At 41.0% G+C, this 16,523-nt stretch overlaps 1 protein-coding gene across 5 annotated transcripts in view; it reads left to right on the forward strand.

Annotated features, from left to right (window-relative positions):
* foxp2 (forkhead box P2) overlaps positions 1-16,523 on the forward strand; it is a 107,826-nt gene that overhangs the window by 73,064 nt on the left and 18,239 nt on the right. For all 5 annotated transcript variants that reach the window (XM_077235025.1, XM_077235023.1, XM_077235024.1 and 2 more), the window contains 6 exons: positions 1,512-1,649; positions 3,524-3,613; positions 8,843-9,017; positions 9,721-9,934; positions 11,547-11,651; positions 16,281-16,368. In XM_077235025.1, the coding sequence (XP_077091140.1) occupies positions 1,530-1,649; positions 3,524-3,613; positions 8,843-9,017; positions 9,721-9,934; positions 11,547-11,651; positions 16,281-16,368 (792 nt within the window). In that variant the 5' untranslated portion in view covers positions 1,512-1,529. The remainder of the gene's footprint in view (positions 1-1,511; positions 1,650-3,523; positions 3,614-8,842; positions 9,018-9,720; positions 9,935-11,546; positions 11,652-16,280; positions 16,369-16,523) is intronic.

The raw sequence follows: 16,523 nt of genomic DNA on the forward strand, positions 1-16,523 counted from the left end.
TTGTTGCTCTGTTCCTTTGTTTTTTTTCTTCCGCCACCTTCTCCCTCGTCACACCTTTTCTCCCCAAAGAGAGACAGACAGAAAGAAAGAAAGAAAGAAAGAAAGAAAGTGTATTTGTGTGTGCGCTTCCCTCCGTGGTGGTGCTCATTGAGTTTTGGGGCCAGTCTAATGAAGAATGGTGCTTGGATTTGTTTGAATATGAATATGAGTGGGGATGGAGTGTGACCTTCAGCTCCGCTACTCAGTTCATCAGGATTAGTCAAGCTTGGCGCTCAGGAGCGCTAATGCATAATGACTTCTAAAATGAAAAATGTGTAGTGACCATGCAAATGTCTCTGCTAATCAAAGAGGGGAACCTGAGCTGGGCCGAGCCAGGAGACTAAAACAAGGACGTGTCAAGGCCCTGAGAGCTCAGACGTACGGAAAGCAATCAAGCGGCCTTGATTAGCAGGCGCGAGGAGCAGCTTGGACTCCTCACAACGTCTAATGGAGCCTCACATCTTTTTCTCAAGCTCAAAAACCACAACAATAGAGATGTTTACCTGTCATGACGCCCGAAGGCTCGGCTGTCTTGATGATAGACAGCATCTGTCGAAGCTGCTCTGTTGGACGATGCACACGCAGCATGCTTCATAATATACAAAGAATGCCCTGTAGAGTCAGTTGTAGACAGGTGCAATGTCCAGGGAAGAAAAAAAGGAGGGGAAAATTGTTCTTAAAAAATAACATTTGTCTGGCAATTATTTTTTTATTCTGTTCATTGTTCAGTTTTAGATACAAGTGCAGAAATTAGTCACAAAATAATGTAAATGTTACCAGAAAACCTGCTCGCTTTAGTTCAATGCCGGGTTGCAAAAATATTTTCTTTGTTTTGTTTTTTAGCCCAAAAAGTTCTCTCACACAGTTTGACAGCTGGCATTTTAATGATTCTTATTTAAAAAATGACATGAATTTTTAAAAATGACATCTCGTGGAAGACTTGTGCCTCTGGCTGCTTTCTTCCAAGCATGCAACTTGGAAACTTCAATGCGCAGCGAGAGGCAACTGGTAATTCCCCTCACCTCTGTTAAACAGAATACTTCACAGCAGCTCAGCTTCAATCAGGAGTTTCTTGCAGAATTTTCAAAGCTTAAAACCCACGGCAGGCTGAATTCATGCTACTTAGCTTAGTTAGGCTACTCCTCAACAGGCCATGTGTCCGCTTACGACCCACAGTCGGCTCTGGATGTGTGTCTTTCTGCTTGCCTTGTGTGTTGTAGCACTAGAACTCGCCTGAGGGAGTTGAAGGGTTCAGCTAATTAAGGTCCTCCTCTATTTAAAGCACAGTGCTTTTCCCACTGGGAATAGCTGACAGAGTAAGAAAGTACACATGCATCTGCCAAATGATTACATATACTGCACTCACACCATTTCCAGAGAGTTCGAGAAGAAGCTCTTGACTTTACAGTTGAAGAGTTTTTATGTGACATGGTTAATGTGACATTCTCTACGTCTCTGTCTCTGTCTCTCAGGTGCCAGTATCTGTGGCAATGATGAGTCCACAGGTGATCACACCCCAACAGATGCAGCAAATCCTTCAACAGCAGGTCCTGTCCCCCCAGCAGCTCCAAGCCCTCCTACAACAACAACAGGCAGTCATGCTTCAGCAGGTGAACACACATAAACACTCACTGTCCCATATGCACTCACGTTTTGAAGTGTTAACATACAGATCCTCTCTTGCTCTCATCTGTCCTTGACATAGTTAGATCAGAGAAACAAATATGGACCAGCGTGTAATTAGTTGTTTTCAGCTGGGACATCTTTTGGGGACAAATGGAGCACAGAAACAAGCTAGTAAAATAGAGTTAGCTGTATGTGAACTTGAATGCTTTGAACAACACAAGCATGATTTCACGTGTTGTTTGGTTTCTTAATGTGTCAGAGCATAATTAGCATTGCAAGACGCATTGCATTTTTAGTGTAGTGGCATCGGCTACTATAATGAGCATTAGAGTAAACTAGCATGCTCTTCTACAGTCTTCTTCTACAGGATTTTACTTTATCATTATGAAGCAGCAGTTTGAAGACAGTCTTGCTGAGCATAGTTAGTTCAATTGTCAACATGTTAGGTAAAGTAGTTACAGTAGACATGTGAACTCTATCTCTGCTTTGTATGCCTCTTAAGTATTTACCAAAAGTCTTTTTGTGATTTAAATCAGCAGAGATCCCTACTGAAAAACAACTTAAGCCAGCCTTTGCTAGTCTTAGCTGTTTCCCCTGCCTTACCAGGCTGGTTATAGACAAGCTCAGCCAAACTAGCTAAAAACCAGCTTGGTCTGGCTGAGAGACTATCTTTAACCAGCTAAGACCAGCAAACAACTTTTAAGCAGTGGAAGTACAGTGAAGACATGCAATAATGAGGAAAAAGGGGAGTTTAGAACAAAAACCGACTGAACATTTTATTGTCCGCATGAGCGCCATTTTGTCTCGTAGCGTGCAAGCTAACAACTACGCCACATCTCTTACAAGAGTAGATTATATCTTCAGAAGTGATTTTAAAATGTCTTAGAGTGAGCTCTTCATTAAAAACATCTCCATTAGCTCAGTTAGCCTTGATTGTAATTAGGTCTGTATAAACGGTGACAAGTGTACTGAAGACGTCTCCCGCTGAACGAGATGGGAGAGCTCGGCTCCTGTGTTCTGGCGATGAGGACAGCACTCTGAGAAGAAGAGGAGAAGTGTGCTAAATGCATTAATTCACAATGATGAATCCTCTCCTTTGAGTGCTTCACATTCATTTTAGAATTTCACTGCCTGTCAAGGCATCTGAGAGGAAAAAAATATATAGGCAGTAAGATTAATTGTTCCTCTAGCGGTAATGTGCAGCCGCATAAAAGTCCGTATGGAGATGCATGATGAGGGGAAGTGCTGGTCTCTTTGTCTCGATCAGACAGAGACATTATTTATGATGTGACGTGCAGAAGCACATCCAGGCATGTTGTGCAGCCTCAGGAGTCTGGAGTTGGCTACGAATCTGTTTGTCCTGTTCTAGCTCTGCTTTGAGGTATGGCCACACTTATGTGGGAAAAGGGAAATAAGTAATAGATACATTTTCAAGCCATAAACAACAGCTGCTTTGTTTTGTCACAGATGTAGCCTTGTGGTTAGCTCTGTGTATAGCAGTTAGTGCAAGCACTCTTGTGATAAACTTTATGGAAAAGGGAAATAAATTGATAAATAGATACATTTTCAAGCCATGTACAACAACTGGTTCTTTTACCACAACTTTAGCCTAGGGTTTGGCGCATTTGCTATATAAACTTTTACACTAACCGCATTTGTTTCATTCTTATTTTATGACGACCTCCTTGGGCAAAAGGAAATAAACAGAAAAAGTAGCATGAAATATTTTTAATCCATATACTGCAAATGTTTTTGGTCATAAATGTAGCTTAGCGGTTAGCACATTTGCTGTGAGCATATGTTCTTTTGTACAGTTTGTTTCTTTCCACACATTATGATGGTCTATGTCTTTCCACAGCAACACCTGCAGGAGTTTTATAAGAAACAACAGGAACAACTCCATCTACAGCTTTTGCAGCAACAGCACCCTGGCAAACAAGCGAAAGAGGTACAAATCACACATCAATATACATATGCATGATGCAAAGTAAAGGTTTCCTCCACGTTCATCAACCACAAGTCAATCAGTCACGGCCGCCTTTACAAGAGAGAATACTCTTTTACCACAGAGGAAACATCTTCTGCATGCTGCCGAATTAAGCGCTCAAATTAGGTAGACAGCGTTGTCAGGTGATCTCAACTCTGTCCTTGACGGCAATTCAGAGTTACGCTGACACAAAAATGCCTGTTTTAGCGTACCACACAGGGTTTGTTCGTTAATGAACCACCGCGGCGAGTTTGGGCCGGTGAGCAGAAAAGTTCGACCGCAGCGAGCTCATAAATCAAACTGACAGTCAGACTGCGGATCCGTCTGACAGACAGACAGAAGGAGACTGAGAGAGAGGGTTGCTGACACGCAGGCATCAAAAAGCGAGGCGCATCTGAGAGGGGGCCGGCAATCCAAACAAAACGTGTGGAAGCAGTTAAATTGATCAGCTAGGTATCGTGGACGGGAAACGTCCCCCGCCCCCAGCAGTCTCTTCAACTAGCACCTTATACCATTGTCTGTCTTCAAGCAAGTCATTATGCAGGGCCTACAGAAAGCAGGACTGACCTCCCGGAGGCTTTGTTTCTGTTTGGATTTGCGAATAGATTTTTTTCAGACCCAGCCATCAAATATGGAATAGAAATTGCTCCCTTATTTCTCACGAGACAGCGGGGCCAATCCGCATGGCTCACTCCATTATGCAGTCTGTTTTCCAGTGAGCGCATCACAAGTTTGCCTCTCTTTCTCTCGCTCTCTCATCCCTAAACTAAGAGAGTGAGGTCTTTCTCACCGTTCTTGACTGAAGGTCTTCCTCTGGAGTCTGCTCAGTCCTACCGCTAGTGTAATTCCAAGCAAAAATTGGAAGTTTAACTTTCCTTCTGTAATGGGGGTCTTTGCTTTCTTGTCACTGAGTAGGTCGTAATGTATTCTGACAGGAGAAGAGGAAAGGGAAAGGGGACGGGAGAGAGAAAGAGAAAGAGAGAGAGAGCTCCAGCTAACAGGGTCTCAGCAAAAACTAGCTCTCAGTTTACTAATGAACCTCTGGAGACTTTGTCCACAGAAGCAAACTTCAGTCATTTTTAAGCCAGACCTCCTTAAAAACAGCTAATAAATTGAGTCTGTACGACATGGAAATGCAACTACTACACCACTTTACATTTCCGAAAAGCCAAGACTAAAGAACGGTGTCTTGTCACAGACACCGTGGCGTGGCTCTCTATATAGATAAAAATATACATTGTAGTATTGTGGACAATATGTGTTTAGTGGTGGATGATCTATTTGAATGTGTGACTGTAGAATTGGTACTTCCAAAGAATAGAAATATTATTGTAAGCTGCATTTATAGGAGGCCGGGATCAGATTTGACAATATTCAGGGAATGGATTGAAAAAATATTTACTACTAATAATAAAAAACATATTATATGTGGGGATTTTAATATTAATTTGTTAAACACCCATATACACAAAAGTACAGATGAGTTTCTTGATACCATGTTTTCGTTGGGCTTGTACCCACTGATCACCAGACCCACCAGAATAACATCACATAGTGCCACACTGATAGATAACATATTTTGTAATATTTTGGACAATAATATAACAGGTGGTTTGTTAGTGAATGATGTTAGTGATCACTTACCAGTGTTCATGGTATATGATCTTAACTGTACATTATCTAAAACTGTACAAAGTGAATATTACCGTAGAGTCATAACTGACCAATTAATTACAGCACTGAAAAACGAGTTGGCAAGCCAAAACTGGGAATCCATTTATCAATTGTCCGATGTAAATGCAGCATTCAATACTTTTCTTGATATTTTTATTACACTTTATAATAAACACTGTCCCATCAAAAAATGTACAATAAGAAAACATATAAAAACACCCTGGATAACAAAAGGGCTTGCGAACTCGTGTAAAAAGAAAAATTTTCTATATAGGCAATTTTTTAGGTATAGAACTAGTGAAACTGAACAGAAGTATAAAACATATAAAAATAAATTAACTAGCATATTGAGAGCAAGTAGGAGAGAATATTATACTAATTTATTGATCAATAAGAAATATGATATTAAAGCAATTTGGAAAGTGTTGAACACCGTTATTGGCCGTGGTTCCAGCAGCTCATGTTATCCGGAGTATTTTGTGGAAAATGACACAATCATACGAGACAAAACAATGATCGCGGATAGATTTAATTATTTTTTTGTCAATGTTGGACCTGATCTGGCGCATAAAATTCCATTCACTAATGAACAGATTAAGGGACTAATTGATATAAATTCTAATACCATGTTCCTCACTCCAACCGATGAGAGGGAGGTTATGAAAGTAATCAGGGACTGCAAGAATAAAATATCCCAAGACATATATAATATCGATATGAGAATTGTTCGTAATGTTGCAGAAGAAATTATAAATCCATTCACATATATCTGTAACTTATCCTTTCAATTTGGTCATTTTCCATCGCAAATGAAAACTGCTAAAGTCATACCAATTTTAAAGTTGGGGGATAAACATTACTTTAATAACTATCGGCCTGTTTCCCTCCTGCCACAGTTTTCCAAAATTTTAGAAAAATTATTTGACAAAAGACTTCGAAGCTTCATTGATAAACACCAATTACTATCCGATTGTCAATATGGGTTTAGGGAAAATAGAAGTACTTCACATGCATTAATTGACTTATTGGAAGAAATTACAGATGGTATTGAAAGAAATAAATTTGTTTTGGGGATCTTTATAGATCTCCAAAAGGCATTTGATACCATTGATCACCAGATTTTAATAAAAAAGATGGAGGACTATGGCATAAGGGGAATAGCAAAAAAATGGTTAGAGAGCTATCTAGGCGAGAGGAGACAGATTGTTGAGATTGATCAATATAAATCAGGGTTTCTGGATATAACGTGTGGAGTGCCGCAGGGGTCAATACTGGGACCTACACTATTTCTAATGTATATTAATGAATTATGTAAAATAACAACGAAAATGAAATTTATCCTTTTTGCTGATGATACCAATATTATTTGTGCTGATGACAATTTGGAGCAACTTTTGGCCTCGGTAACTGTGGAATTGGTAAAGTTAAAAACCTGGTTTAATATTAATAAGCTGTCTTTGAATTTGAAAAAGACAAAAATTATGCTGTTTAGTAATCGTAAATGTAATATACCTGTTAAAATTGTTATTGACGATATACTAATAGAAAAGGTACAACAAAATACATTTTTGGGCGTTATAATAGATGAGAAGATCTCTTGGAAACCCCATATCAGCTACCTGAGGACAAAAGTGGCTAAATGTGTTGGAATGATGAAAAGATCATGTCATTTACTGAACACTAAAGCTCGACTTCTACTGTACCATTCATTTATTATGCCTTATTTATATTATTGTGTTGAAATTTGGGGGAACTGTTACAAAACTCACTTACAGCCCTTGATCACTCTGCAGAAAAAGGCCATTAGGATTGTCTCTGGTGTTCATTATAGACATCATTCCAATCCATTGTTTGTAGAGCTGGAAGAGCTTAACTTGCAGGACGTGGTGAATCTTAAAACTGTTCAAATTATGTTTAGGGCATCTCAAAATTCTTTGCCTCCCAATGTTCAAAATTTATTTTGTGATAGAGATGCTCATCATAGTTACACATTAAGAGGCAATAAAAATAAACATTTGCCCAAGTTTAGAACCACTCTAAAATCTATGTGTATTTCAGTGCGAGGAGTGAAGCTCTGGAATGATTTGGTGGATGAATTAAAAACCTGTCCTAATATAATTCATTTTAAATATTTGTTTAAAAACAATGTTATAAGGAAATATGTAGAGGACAGAGAATGATGCCTTCAGCATGAAGCTAGTGGTGAGAGGGTGTAGAGGCAGAGAGTCTTTGGGCCAGTGTCTTTTGTAAGGGTGTGTGGTGTGTCTGCGTTGTTTTGTTTTGTTTGTCTTATACCAATTGTATAGTAACAATTATTATTCTGTATGTACTGTACAGGAATACTTTTGCTCTTGAATTATTTTGTTTGTATATTGTTTTTGTATGGCATTTTGTGTTGAATGTGAGGGGGTTTGGAATCATATAAGCATTTGCTTCATCCACCTCCTTTTCAAACCATGCACTTGTATAATTTGTCTGTTATGTAGCCTGTTATGTTGATTTGTGAGAAAACTTGAATGCAGGTTTGAAATAAACATTTGAACTTGACATTGTATCAAGACATTGTATCACAGACATTGTATCATTGTATACAAAATTATACAAAAAAGCTTTGAGCCTCATTCTTGATTCACTAACAGAATGAATTTGCATAGATGAGAATTTACGTAAAAATGGTGTTACGAACTAGTACAACGAAATTTTATGCTGGGCCTGTTTCATGAAATGTGCTGAAAGAAGTTCTGTATAAAAGTGTAAACTATATCTGCTACAATTTATGTAAGAATGATTTTACGAACAATTTAACACACATTCATTCTGCTATATTTTAATGAACGAGGCCAAAATGGTGTTTGCTATTAGCAATTGTTTTTTGCGAATTATTTTATTTAGTTTCACTGTTTAATACATATTTTGTTACTTTACACAAAAAGTGTTTCATTACATAGATGTTTTGTTCGCTGTGAATGATGTGAATTTAGTTTTGCTAATCCTGTTCATGTGATTTAACAGGTTTATTTTTGTCCGTGGAAAGATTTCAAGTGTAGTAGCTGTGCTTTGATCTCTGAAGCGCTGCATTGTTTTTCTGAGGTTTGCCTCCACCGCTGCTGCTGTTGTTGTTGTTGTTTTTGTTGTTGTCTTCGCCAGCTTATGCAAGAGGCTCGACTGGCGGTAAACAGGGTTTGGAGGGGATGGAGGGGGGTGGGTGCTGTAAATCTCTCTGAGCCTCCCTCCCTCCGTCACCCCCCCTCCTTGTGGCCCCATAAGCTGTAATGGACCATTAGAAATGCAAGACAATTAACTATCAATGGCGGAAGGAGGGGGCTCCACCCCCCACCCACATCTCACACACAGTTCTTTGTACACGCATACAGGCGAGGCGAAGAGAACGAGACGGCAAGGTTTCACTTGGGCCACATGCATTACCGAACACACTTTCTCGTCCATGTGTGTGACTAGTGTCTTGTATGCTCACTCTCTCTCTCTCTCTCTCTCTCTCTCTCTGTTTCACTATAGCAACAGCAGCAACAGCAGCAGTTGGCAGCACAGCAGCTGGTCTTTCAGCAGCAGCTCTTGCAAATGCAGCAACTGCAGCAGCAGCAGCACCTGCTCAACATGCAGAGGCAGGGCCTCCTCTCTATGCCCCCTGGCCCAGGACAGCCCACCCTCCCCGGACAGACTCTGCCGCCAGGTAATGTCCTCACGTGACCATATGAGAGTTTGCGTGTGTGGCTGCGTCCTCTTTTAAACTCCTTTTTTTTCTGCTGCAGTTTCCTTGCCATTTCAGTTTTTTTCTAGTTCTCTTTCTCTCTTGCCTGTGTCTGTGTTCTTGTTGTTTTCCTATCTCCCCCTCTCTCACTCTCTCTCTCTCACTCTCTCTCACCCTCCCCTCCTTGCCTGTTGTTGTTGTTTACGGACTCGCAGTGCAAGCTCAGAGCTGTGAGGAAGACGAGCTGTTGCCATTTGCTTTTTTCCTGGAACAAACACCTGGTGCTATACTGTGTTTATCGAAATGGCGCTGGATGACAATAACTTGAAAATGGCTCTTAATTGGAATATATTCGGGGCGACAAAGAGCGGAATAGTCATTTTATCATCTGAGGGATTATATGATGATTTGATTCTGCACACAGAGGCTCGTTTATGAATGCATAATCATGTGCAGATGAGTTCCTGGTTGCTTTGTACTTTCGGATACCACGGAAACGAAGCGAGGGATGAGCGTCCAGGTTGATCTTGCACCGGTTTACCTCCAGATGCTTAAGTGCGATGCTCAGGTTTCGCAGCAGAGCAGAACAGGTTTATCTACCTTGTTAGAAAAGGGCAGACGGTAGCTCATAATGAGAGTTTTGTGAATTATTGTTTATCTAAAGCTGTTTGTGGTTCTCTTGCAGCTGGTCTGAGCCCCGCCGAACTCCAGCAACTATGGAAAGACGTCACCAATAGCCACGCCATGGAGGACAATGGGCATAAACACAGCGGCTTGGACTTGAGCACCACCAACAACTCGTCCACTACCTCCACCAGCAACCCCAAAGCATCACCGCCCATCACCCATCACAGCATTTCCAACGGCCAGTCCCCGGCCATCAACAACCGGAGAGAGAGGTACCTGAACACGCACACATGCTAAAGCTAATTCGAAAGGTGCTGGTTTATTCTTCCACTTACCAGATCACCATTGGGCCCCTGAGATCCAGCTGCATTGGCCATGTAAAATTAGCATGGATAAAAGCGTCTTCTCCGTTTCACTTGACGCAAACTCTAAATCGCTTTTTAGACATACGTGATCACAAAACCCCCCGATAAAGGGTCTCGTTTACACATGAACACAAAGATGCATTAACAAACACAAACCAAACAGCCATTTAATCTACTTTTCATGTGCGACACAAAAAAAAACAGAAGAACAGTTGATGTGTTTGTCACCATTTGCAAAAGGAAAATGCTCATTCCTGCAGGGAGAGGGCTGTGGGTTTTTGTTTGTTTGCTCATCAATAGTTTATTAATGTCTGGATAACAGTTGAAATGAGACGAAACCTCCCTTGAGACAGCGCGCTATTGAACGCAGTGCCTTCCGGTATATCAAACGCATGGAGGTGCAACTTTCAGTGGCAGGAACACACAGCTCACCTCACTGTACATTAAGTATTTAATACCTCGCTTTTCTTTTGAAATTGCTTTGCCGGCACGGCTTGTCATGTAAACAGAATACACTATGCCGGGTTGGCATTTCCTGAGCGTTTATACGCACGACGACCCTTTTATATGCTCCGTGCCTGCTGTAAAACATAGATTCGCATATTTCTCTATGTATTATTCAGTCTGTAGCGGCCATATGTTAGTACATAGCAACAGCCGTTGACTTCACTGGGGGGTGGATGTGTTGTGTAATTGGTTTCAAGTATGTAGCGTCTTCAAAGGAAAGCCCTTTCTTGAGAGAGATATCTTTAGAGGCAGAGAAGAAAAAGGAAAAAACAGAGCAATAGAGAGACAGGGAAATAATTTAAGAAATAGGTTACCCTCTGTTCTTGTGTGTTGGCGGAGTCTCTCGGGTCCACGGACGTTCGTAATCACAGAGTGTGTTTTGTTGTCAGAGCCAGCTGCTTTCCAAGATGTGCTGGATCGATAACGGCAAGGTAAAACAGCCGGTGAGGTTTGTATGTGAGAGCGTGTGCCGCACACAAACACAGCATACTGGTCTGCTTAGCCTCACTTTCGCACATTAGCCCCTCAGCACCATTAGAACTGGCGGTCGTAACTTACCGCAATGTCTTTTCACAACAGGTTGTGTCCTTAAAAACGCCAGTTCCGCCACAAATGAATCTCCTGGTGAAAATGAATGCACAGCTGCTGTTTTTTCGATATTTTCACAGGTTGTCCGTAATAGCTTTACAAGGTGAAAGTATCTGGAAAAAAATGTTGATGGGTGATTTTACTTGGCCAGGCCATGTTTTTTTTAACACACATGTGTCTCCTCAGTAATACTCTGGATCAATAATCAAAAGGTGGCCTGATGACGAGAGAGAGAGTGTGTTTTTCCAGCTTTTCTGAGCATCAAGTCCACATTCACCTTCTCTTCACAAGCTTTCATGCTAGAGAAGCGCACTAAATTGACCCGTTCTAACCCCACTTTAGGTCATATTGTCCTAAAAAGTGGCAAGTTGCAGCCACCATGGTTTTTTTTCTTAATTTTTAATGCTCATTATTTCTCTTTCAGTTCACTGCATGAAGAGACTGGAGCGTCGCACTCCCTCTATGGTCATGGAGTGTGCAAGTGGCCAGGATGTGAAAGTATTTGTGATGACTTTGGACAGTTTTTGAAGTAAGTGACCATCAAGAGAGAATAAGTTCAATTATATGCACACTCAGTTGGACTAAAGCAGTAGTTTGTCTGTTTGCTCTGTATGTCTCTATATAGAAACATTTTGATGCTTATTTGATCTCTCCATTAACAAAATCGAATTATTCAATCTCAGATGTTTTCAGAGTTTAGCTCACACTTAGCTGTCAATCCACAAAACGGATAGCGAATCTCCCAACAGTTTTCCTCAGTACACCTGTCGGCCCCTCAGAGGCGGTGCTCAGAATGACCGTGCGTCTCCAAGGATTTGTGAGTGGATGATGGGTTGGAGACGAGTGGCAGAAGTTAATGGCAACCCGCATAGCCGTGCAGTGTTGTCATGGCGTGGCTAACGGAGTGAAATGAACTCTTCATGCTCCATCAACAATTTAGTTAATTAGCTCATTTGTAATTGGTCGGCTTTGTTGCCGGGATGTGAGTGGGGGAACATCAAAGGAGAAGGTGTTTGCAGTGCTGGAGATTGCAGGTTATCACGTTGCCACTCCGAGGAAAGAGCCTCGCCATAAAAGAATGGAGAAAAAGGTTAATTTGAATATTCTAATTAGATCCGTAATTAACTGTGAAATAATAATCTGGTGCGTTTGGAGGGTGTAAATGTCCACGTCAATTCTTGTAAATGGCTTTTGAGAGTGGCGACATCGTTCTCTTCTTTTATAAACGCCCCAGATCCAATCTAAAGAGTCCACATCAAACAATGTAACGTCTTTGAGTGCGTTTTAAAATTAACCATTTAACTAGTTAGAACTAAAATACCATATTTACCTCAAAGTACAGGGTTAACTCTCCCCATCTACTCCATTGACACTCGTTTATTACGTTCATTGCAGCATAGCCTGCATCAGAGATCATATGATCTTTTCCCGGCAAATTCAGCTCACCGCTGTGTGCAAATCAATGGTTGAAGAGAACTTAATAAAACTGCTCTGTGTCTGACAAGCTGTGCCGTAGGACGCCGTTACAGCAATCAGCCTCCAAATCTTTGTCGAAATGGGGGCAAGAAACCCTCGTTCGCTCCCAGAGCCGGAGACGCCCGTACTGTAACTCGTACATGAAAACACTCCCACAAAAGACAGTGTGATCTGAGCCGGCGAGATGCCGGGTGGCGCCGTGCCTTGGAGGAGCGATTGTCGGTGTCAAAAAGAAGCTTTTAATGTCGTTCGGAGATGCCAGTCACTGCTGCGTATCATCCAGGTACACACGCTTAAAATGGTTTACATAAAATAGGTGTCAGATTCAAATGGCACCTTTGATGGGGAAGCAGAGGGCGGAGGGATTCACCCAGGCTGTGTGAGCTTGTAGCTCGCAGAGAAGAAACCAGCCACGGTTTTGTAATCTTTGTTGTGTTGCTGAGAAAGTTGTCAAGATCAGCATTTAAGCGCAGCTCTGCACTCTTTCATGCGCCGCGCACCTGGAGAGGGGTAGCCAAGAGGTGCCTGGCACATTATATTAGCTCTGAAGTTCAAATAGACGCACGTGTGCGTGCATGCAAGCGGGTACACCTTGAGACGTGTGTATTAATGCAACAAAGCACACGTCTTGCGGGTCTGATTCAGGGCAACTTATTTGGGGGTTATGTGCAGCTAAAAGAGGGGGCTAATGAATTCATAGCGTTCTAATGTTGTTCTGCCGCGCAGGCGATTTTGTTATTGTTTAAGCTCCAGATTGCTGCCCTAGTTCTCTTATTGATTTCCTCTCACATGCTTGAGAAGAGTCAGGACGAGTGTGGAGAGAAAAATACAGACATACCTGCTGGCCTGTAATAAAGATTGACACGCTGTCATCGCATGCTAGCCTTTGCAGTAGCGTCTTTCCAATGTTGATGCAATAAGGGCTTGTAATAAGGGCTTATTTTGTAATAAGGGCTTATTTCATCTCAGTTAACAAATCTTTGCCTGTCTTAATCTGGCTTTTGCTGGGAAATATATCTTTCTTTTTCACCTACCTAACATTTAACACTGGTGAAGCAACCTGTCGAGCTTCCACCACTTAAACTGGGAGCTCATGAAAGCCAACAGGGAAGTCCCTGGTTTGATTACTCAAGTCCATGTCCGGTTGAGGGGGATGTGTCCTTTGAGATTAGCATAATGATTTGATTGGTCCGCATTGACTGGAAATGGCAAACGTGAGATTTAAAGCATATATTTTGCAGCTAGCTTTAACTCAACTGATTTTATTCCATCTGTGGTTTTCAAATGCACTTTTCAGTCCGTTGCGTACCTGTCCATCTGTTTCTTAGACCATCAGAGCCCTCATTCCCCATCTCAAAACAAAAATCAATATGCCTATAAAGTGACCCATAAATTACAGGCGGCTCCAGAGATGTTTGCTCAGAGCGAGCGGGCGGCCCGTCTCATTCTCCTCTCACCTCTCTGTTTGAACTAAACCCAGCGCCACAGGCTCATTAAGAGATATTGGTGACTGCGCCTAACCCCCCTCCAGCCCCCTGCTTTTATCAATGCATAGTCAAACACCTACAGTCTGAATATTTCATAGCCATGCAGTAATCTGGATGTAATCACCAACGTTAACTGGCGCTCGCTAACGTCAGCACTCGCAAAAGACTGTTTTTCTGCTGGCTACTACATTGCCATTTAATTTAACTTTATATCTCACAATTGGTAGTTTATGTGTGACAATTATGACTATATATGTTACATTTTATTTGTGACTATTCTACAACTGTGACTTTATATTTTCCCAATTTATTTATGTTTCACATAATTGCAATTTAATTTCTCACAATTGCGACTTAATTGCTTATAGACGTATCACAATTTTTTCTTGCAATTCTTTCTTTGTAATTGTCACTTTATCCCAATTTATTTATTTTTTGTCAATTAATTGTGGCTATATATCTTACAATTGCAATTTTATATCTATTTTCAAAATGTATTTTTTCATACAACTTACATTATATTTTACAATTTTAACCTTATATTGCACAGCTGTGACTTCATGTCTCACACTAACGACTTTGTCATAACTGTGCTTTTATATCTCACAGTTGTGACTATTTTAACAACTGTCACTTTCTATCTCCAAAAAATGCTTAAGTTACCTAATATTTTAAACTTTCCAATGCTTTATTTATTTTTTTTACTCTTGGAAGTGGAAATGGGCTTCCATTAGAAAAGAAAACCTCACGTTCCTAAAAGAAACGAGATTAAGATCTAGATGGTCGCTAATGAGAAACGGGGCGTGCAAGATAAGATGTGTTATTTAGCAAGCTACCTGTCGGGACAGAGGAACTAGCCAGTCGTGGCTTTTGAAGCAGCTGTAATTTATGACATCCACCATACATCAAGTGCCCAAGATAGCATTATGAGCATTGAAATGAAAAGGGTATTTGCAGCATTAGTTCCCTGCGAGGGACCTGATTACATGATTAATGAAATGCCCCTTTGCATGCGCATTCTGAAACAGCAATTAGGCACGGGGCCGGAGAAAGGCACCAGCTCTCCAGTCATCCTCACCATTTTTTTTTTTTCAATGCTATCTCACTCTTGATTTATAATGGAGAATATCTGAGCATTAGACCTGAAACGGTTACAATAGCAAAAGCGGGCGTGATGGAATGAAATAATTTTAAACGGGCACAGGCGTAATTGAAAGGTAGCCATTGTGTTCTCAAATGTCCTCTGCTTTGATTGGCGTGTTTGAGGAGGATTATGAATACGTTGTTATTTTGCGTTTTGCACATAAACAATAGCTCATGCTATGAATAGAGAATGAATAGAGAAAATGCTTAGTAGTGTTAAAACTAGCTCAGTGTGGGTGGGTGTGTGTTTGCGTGCGCGCGTGTGTGTGTGCGCAATTTAAGCTCACACTAATGCACTGGAGGTTGTACTGTAAATGATCATTGAAGGGTCTGCAAGCTAACCTATAATTACAGGAAAGAGACTGGCAGCATTGGCATTTCACAAGCATGTCTTCTAAAAGAGCGCTTTGTGGGTTTGTCACCAATGATAATTTAGATAGAGGCTCATTACCGAACATCACAACACTTTTAAAAACCTTTTTGCCTCTGTGCGTTTGCCGGGAATAAAGGTCTATTTTAATGGTGGGCTTCTTTTGTGTCCTGCAGACAAAATCCAATCAAGGAAAACCGCCATTGACTGCTCTTGCAGTCTGAAGTGGGTTTTTTTTCCCTGCGTAATATTCTAATGAAAGGATGAGTAGATACATTTAATATGTCGACGGAATAATGCACTCTTCGTAGGAGGCGCTTTTTAAACGTTACTCGAGTTAAATTGCATTTATTATATTTATTTCTTGATAAATGTAGAAGACAAAACCTCTGCGCGAGGCCTTTTGTACGTCAACATCCTCCATAAGCTGTTGTGTTCTGAGCGTGCCTCTCATTCGCATGACAGTCGCTCTATTGTAATGTTAAACAACGGCTTTCAGCAAGCGAGAGACACACTTGTTAGACAGCGGCGGTTTGTTAAAAGCTAATGGGCTGGACGTCCTGTTATCCAGAAATCATATTCATCAACAACGATGGTAGTTGATCAACAGCAACCGCTTATTATTATTTCCGTGTGTGTGTGTGGGGTTGGTTTTTCATTAGTTTCTCCTGTTTGCCTACAGGCACCTTAACAATGAGCACGCTCTGGACGACAGGAGTACCGCCCAGTGCCGAGTACAGATGCAGGTGGTACAACAGCTAGAGATTCAGGTACAGTAGACTCATGAATATAAACACATACACACTGAAAAGAACAGTTCAGACAAAAAATTACAGTTCTGACATACTCACCCTTATGTTATACAAACCTTCTGCGAAACACAAAAGAAAATGTTGTGAATCCATACAAGTCCATTTGGTTTAGC

This window comes from Siphateles boraxobius, unplaced genomic scaffold (assembly GCF_051911475.1).
Source record: "Siphateles boraxobius isolate OS27281-9 unplaced genomic scaffold, OSU_SipBor_1 19, whole genome shotgun sequence".
Lineage (NCBI taxonomy): Eukaryota > Metazoa > Chordata > Actinopteri > Cypriniformes > Leuciscidae > Siphateles > Siphateles boraxobius.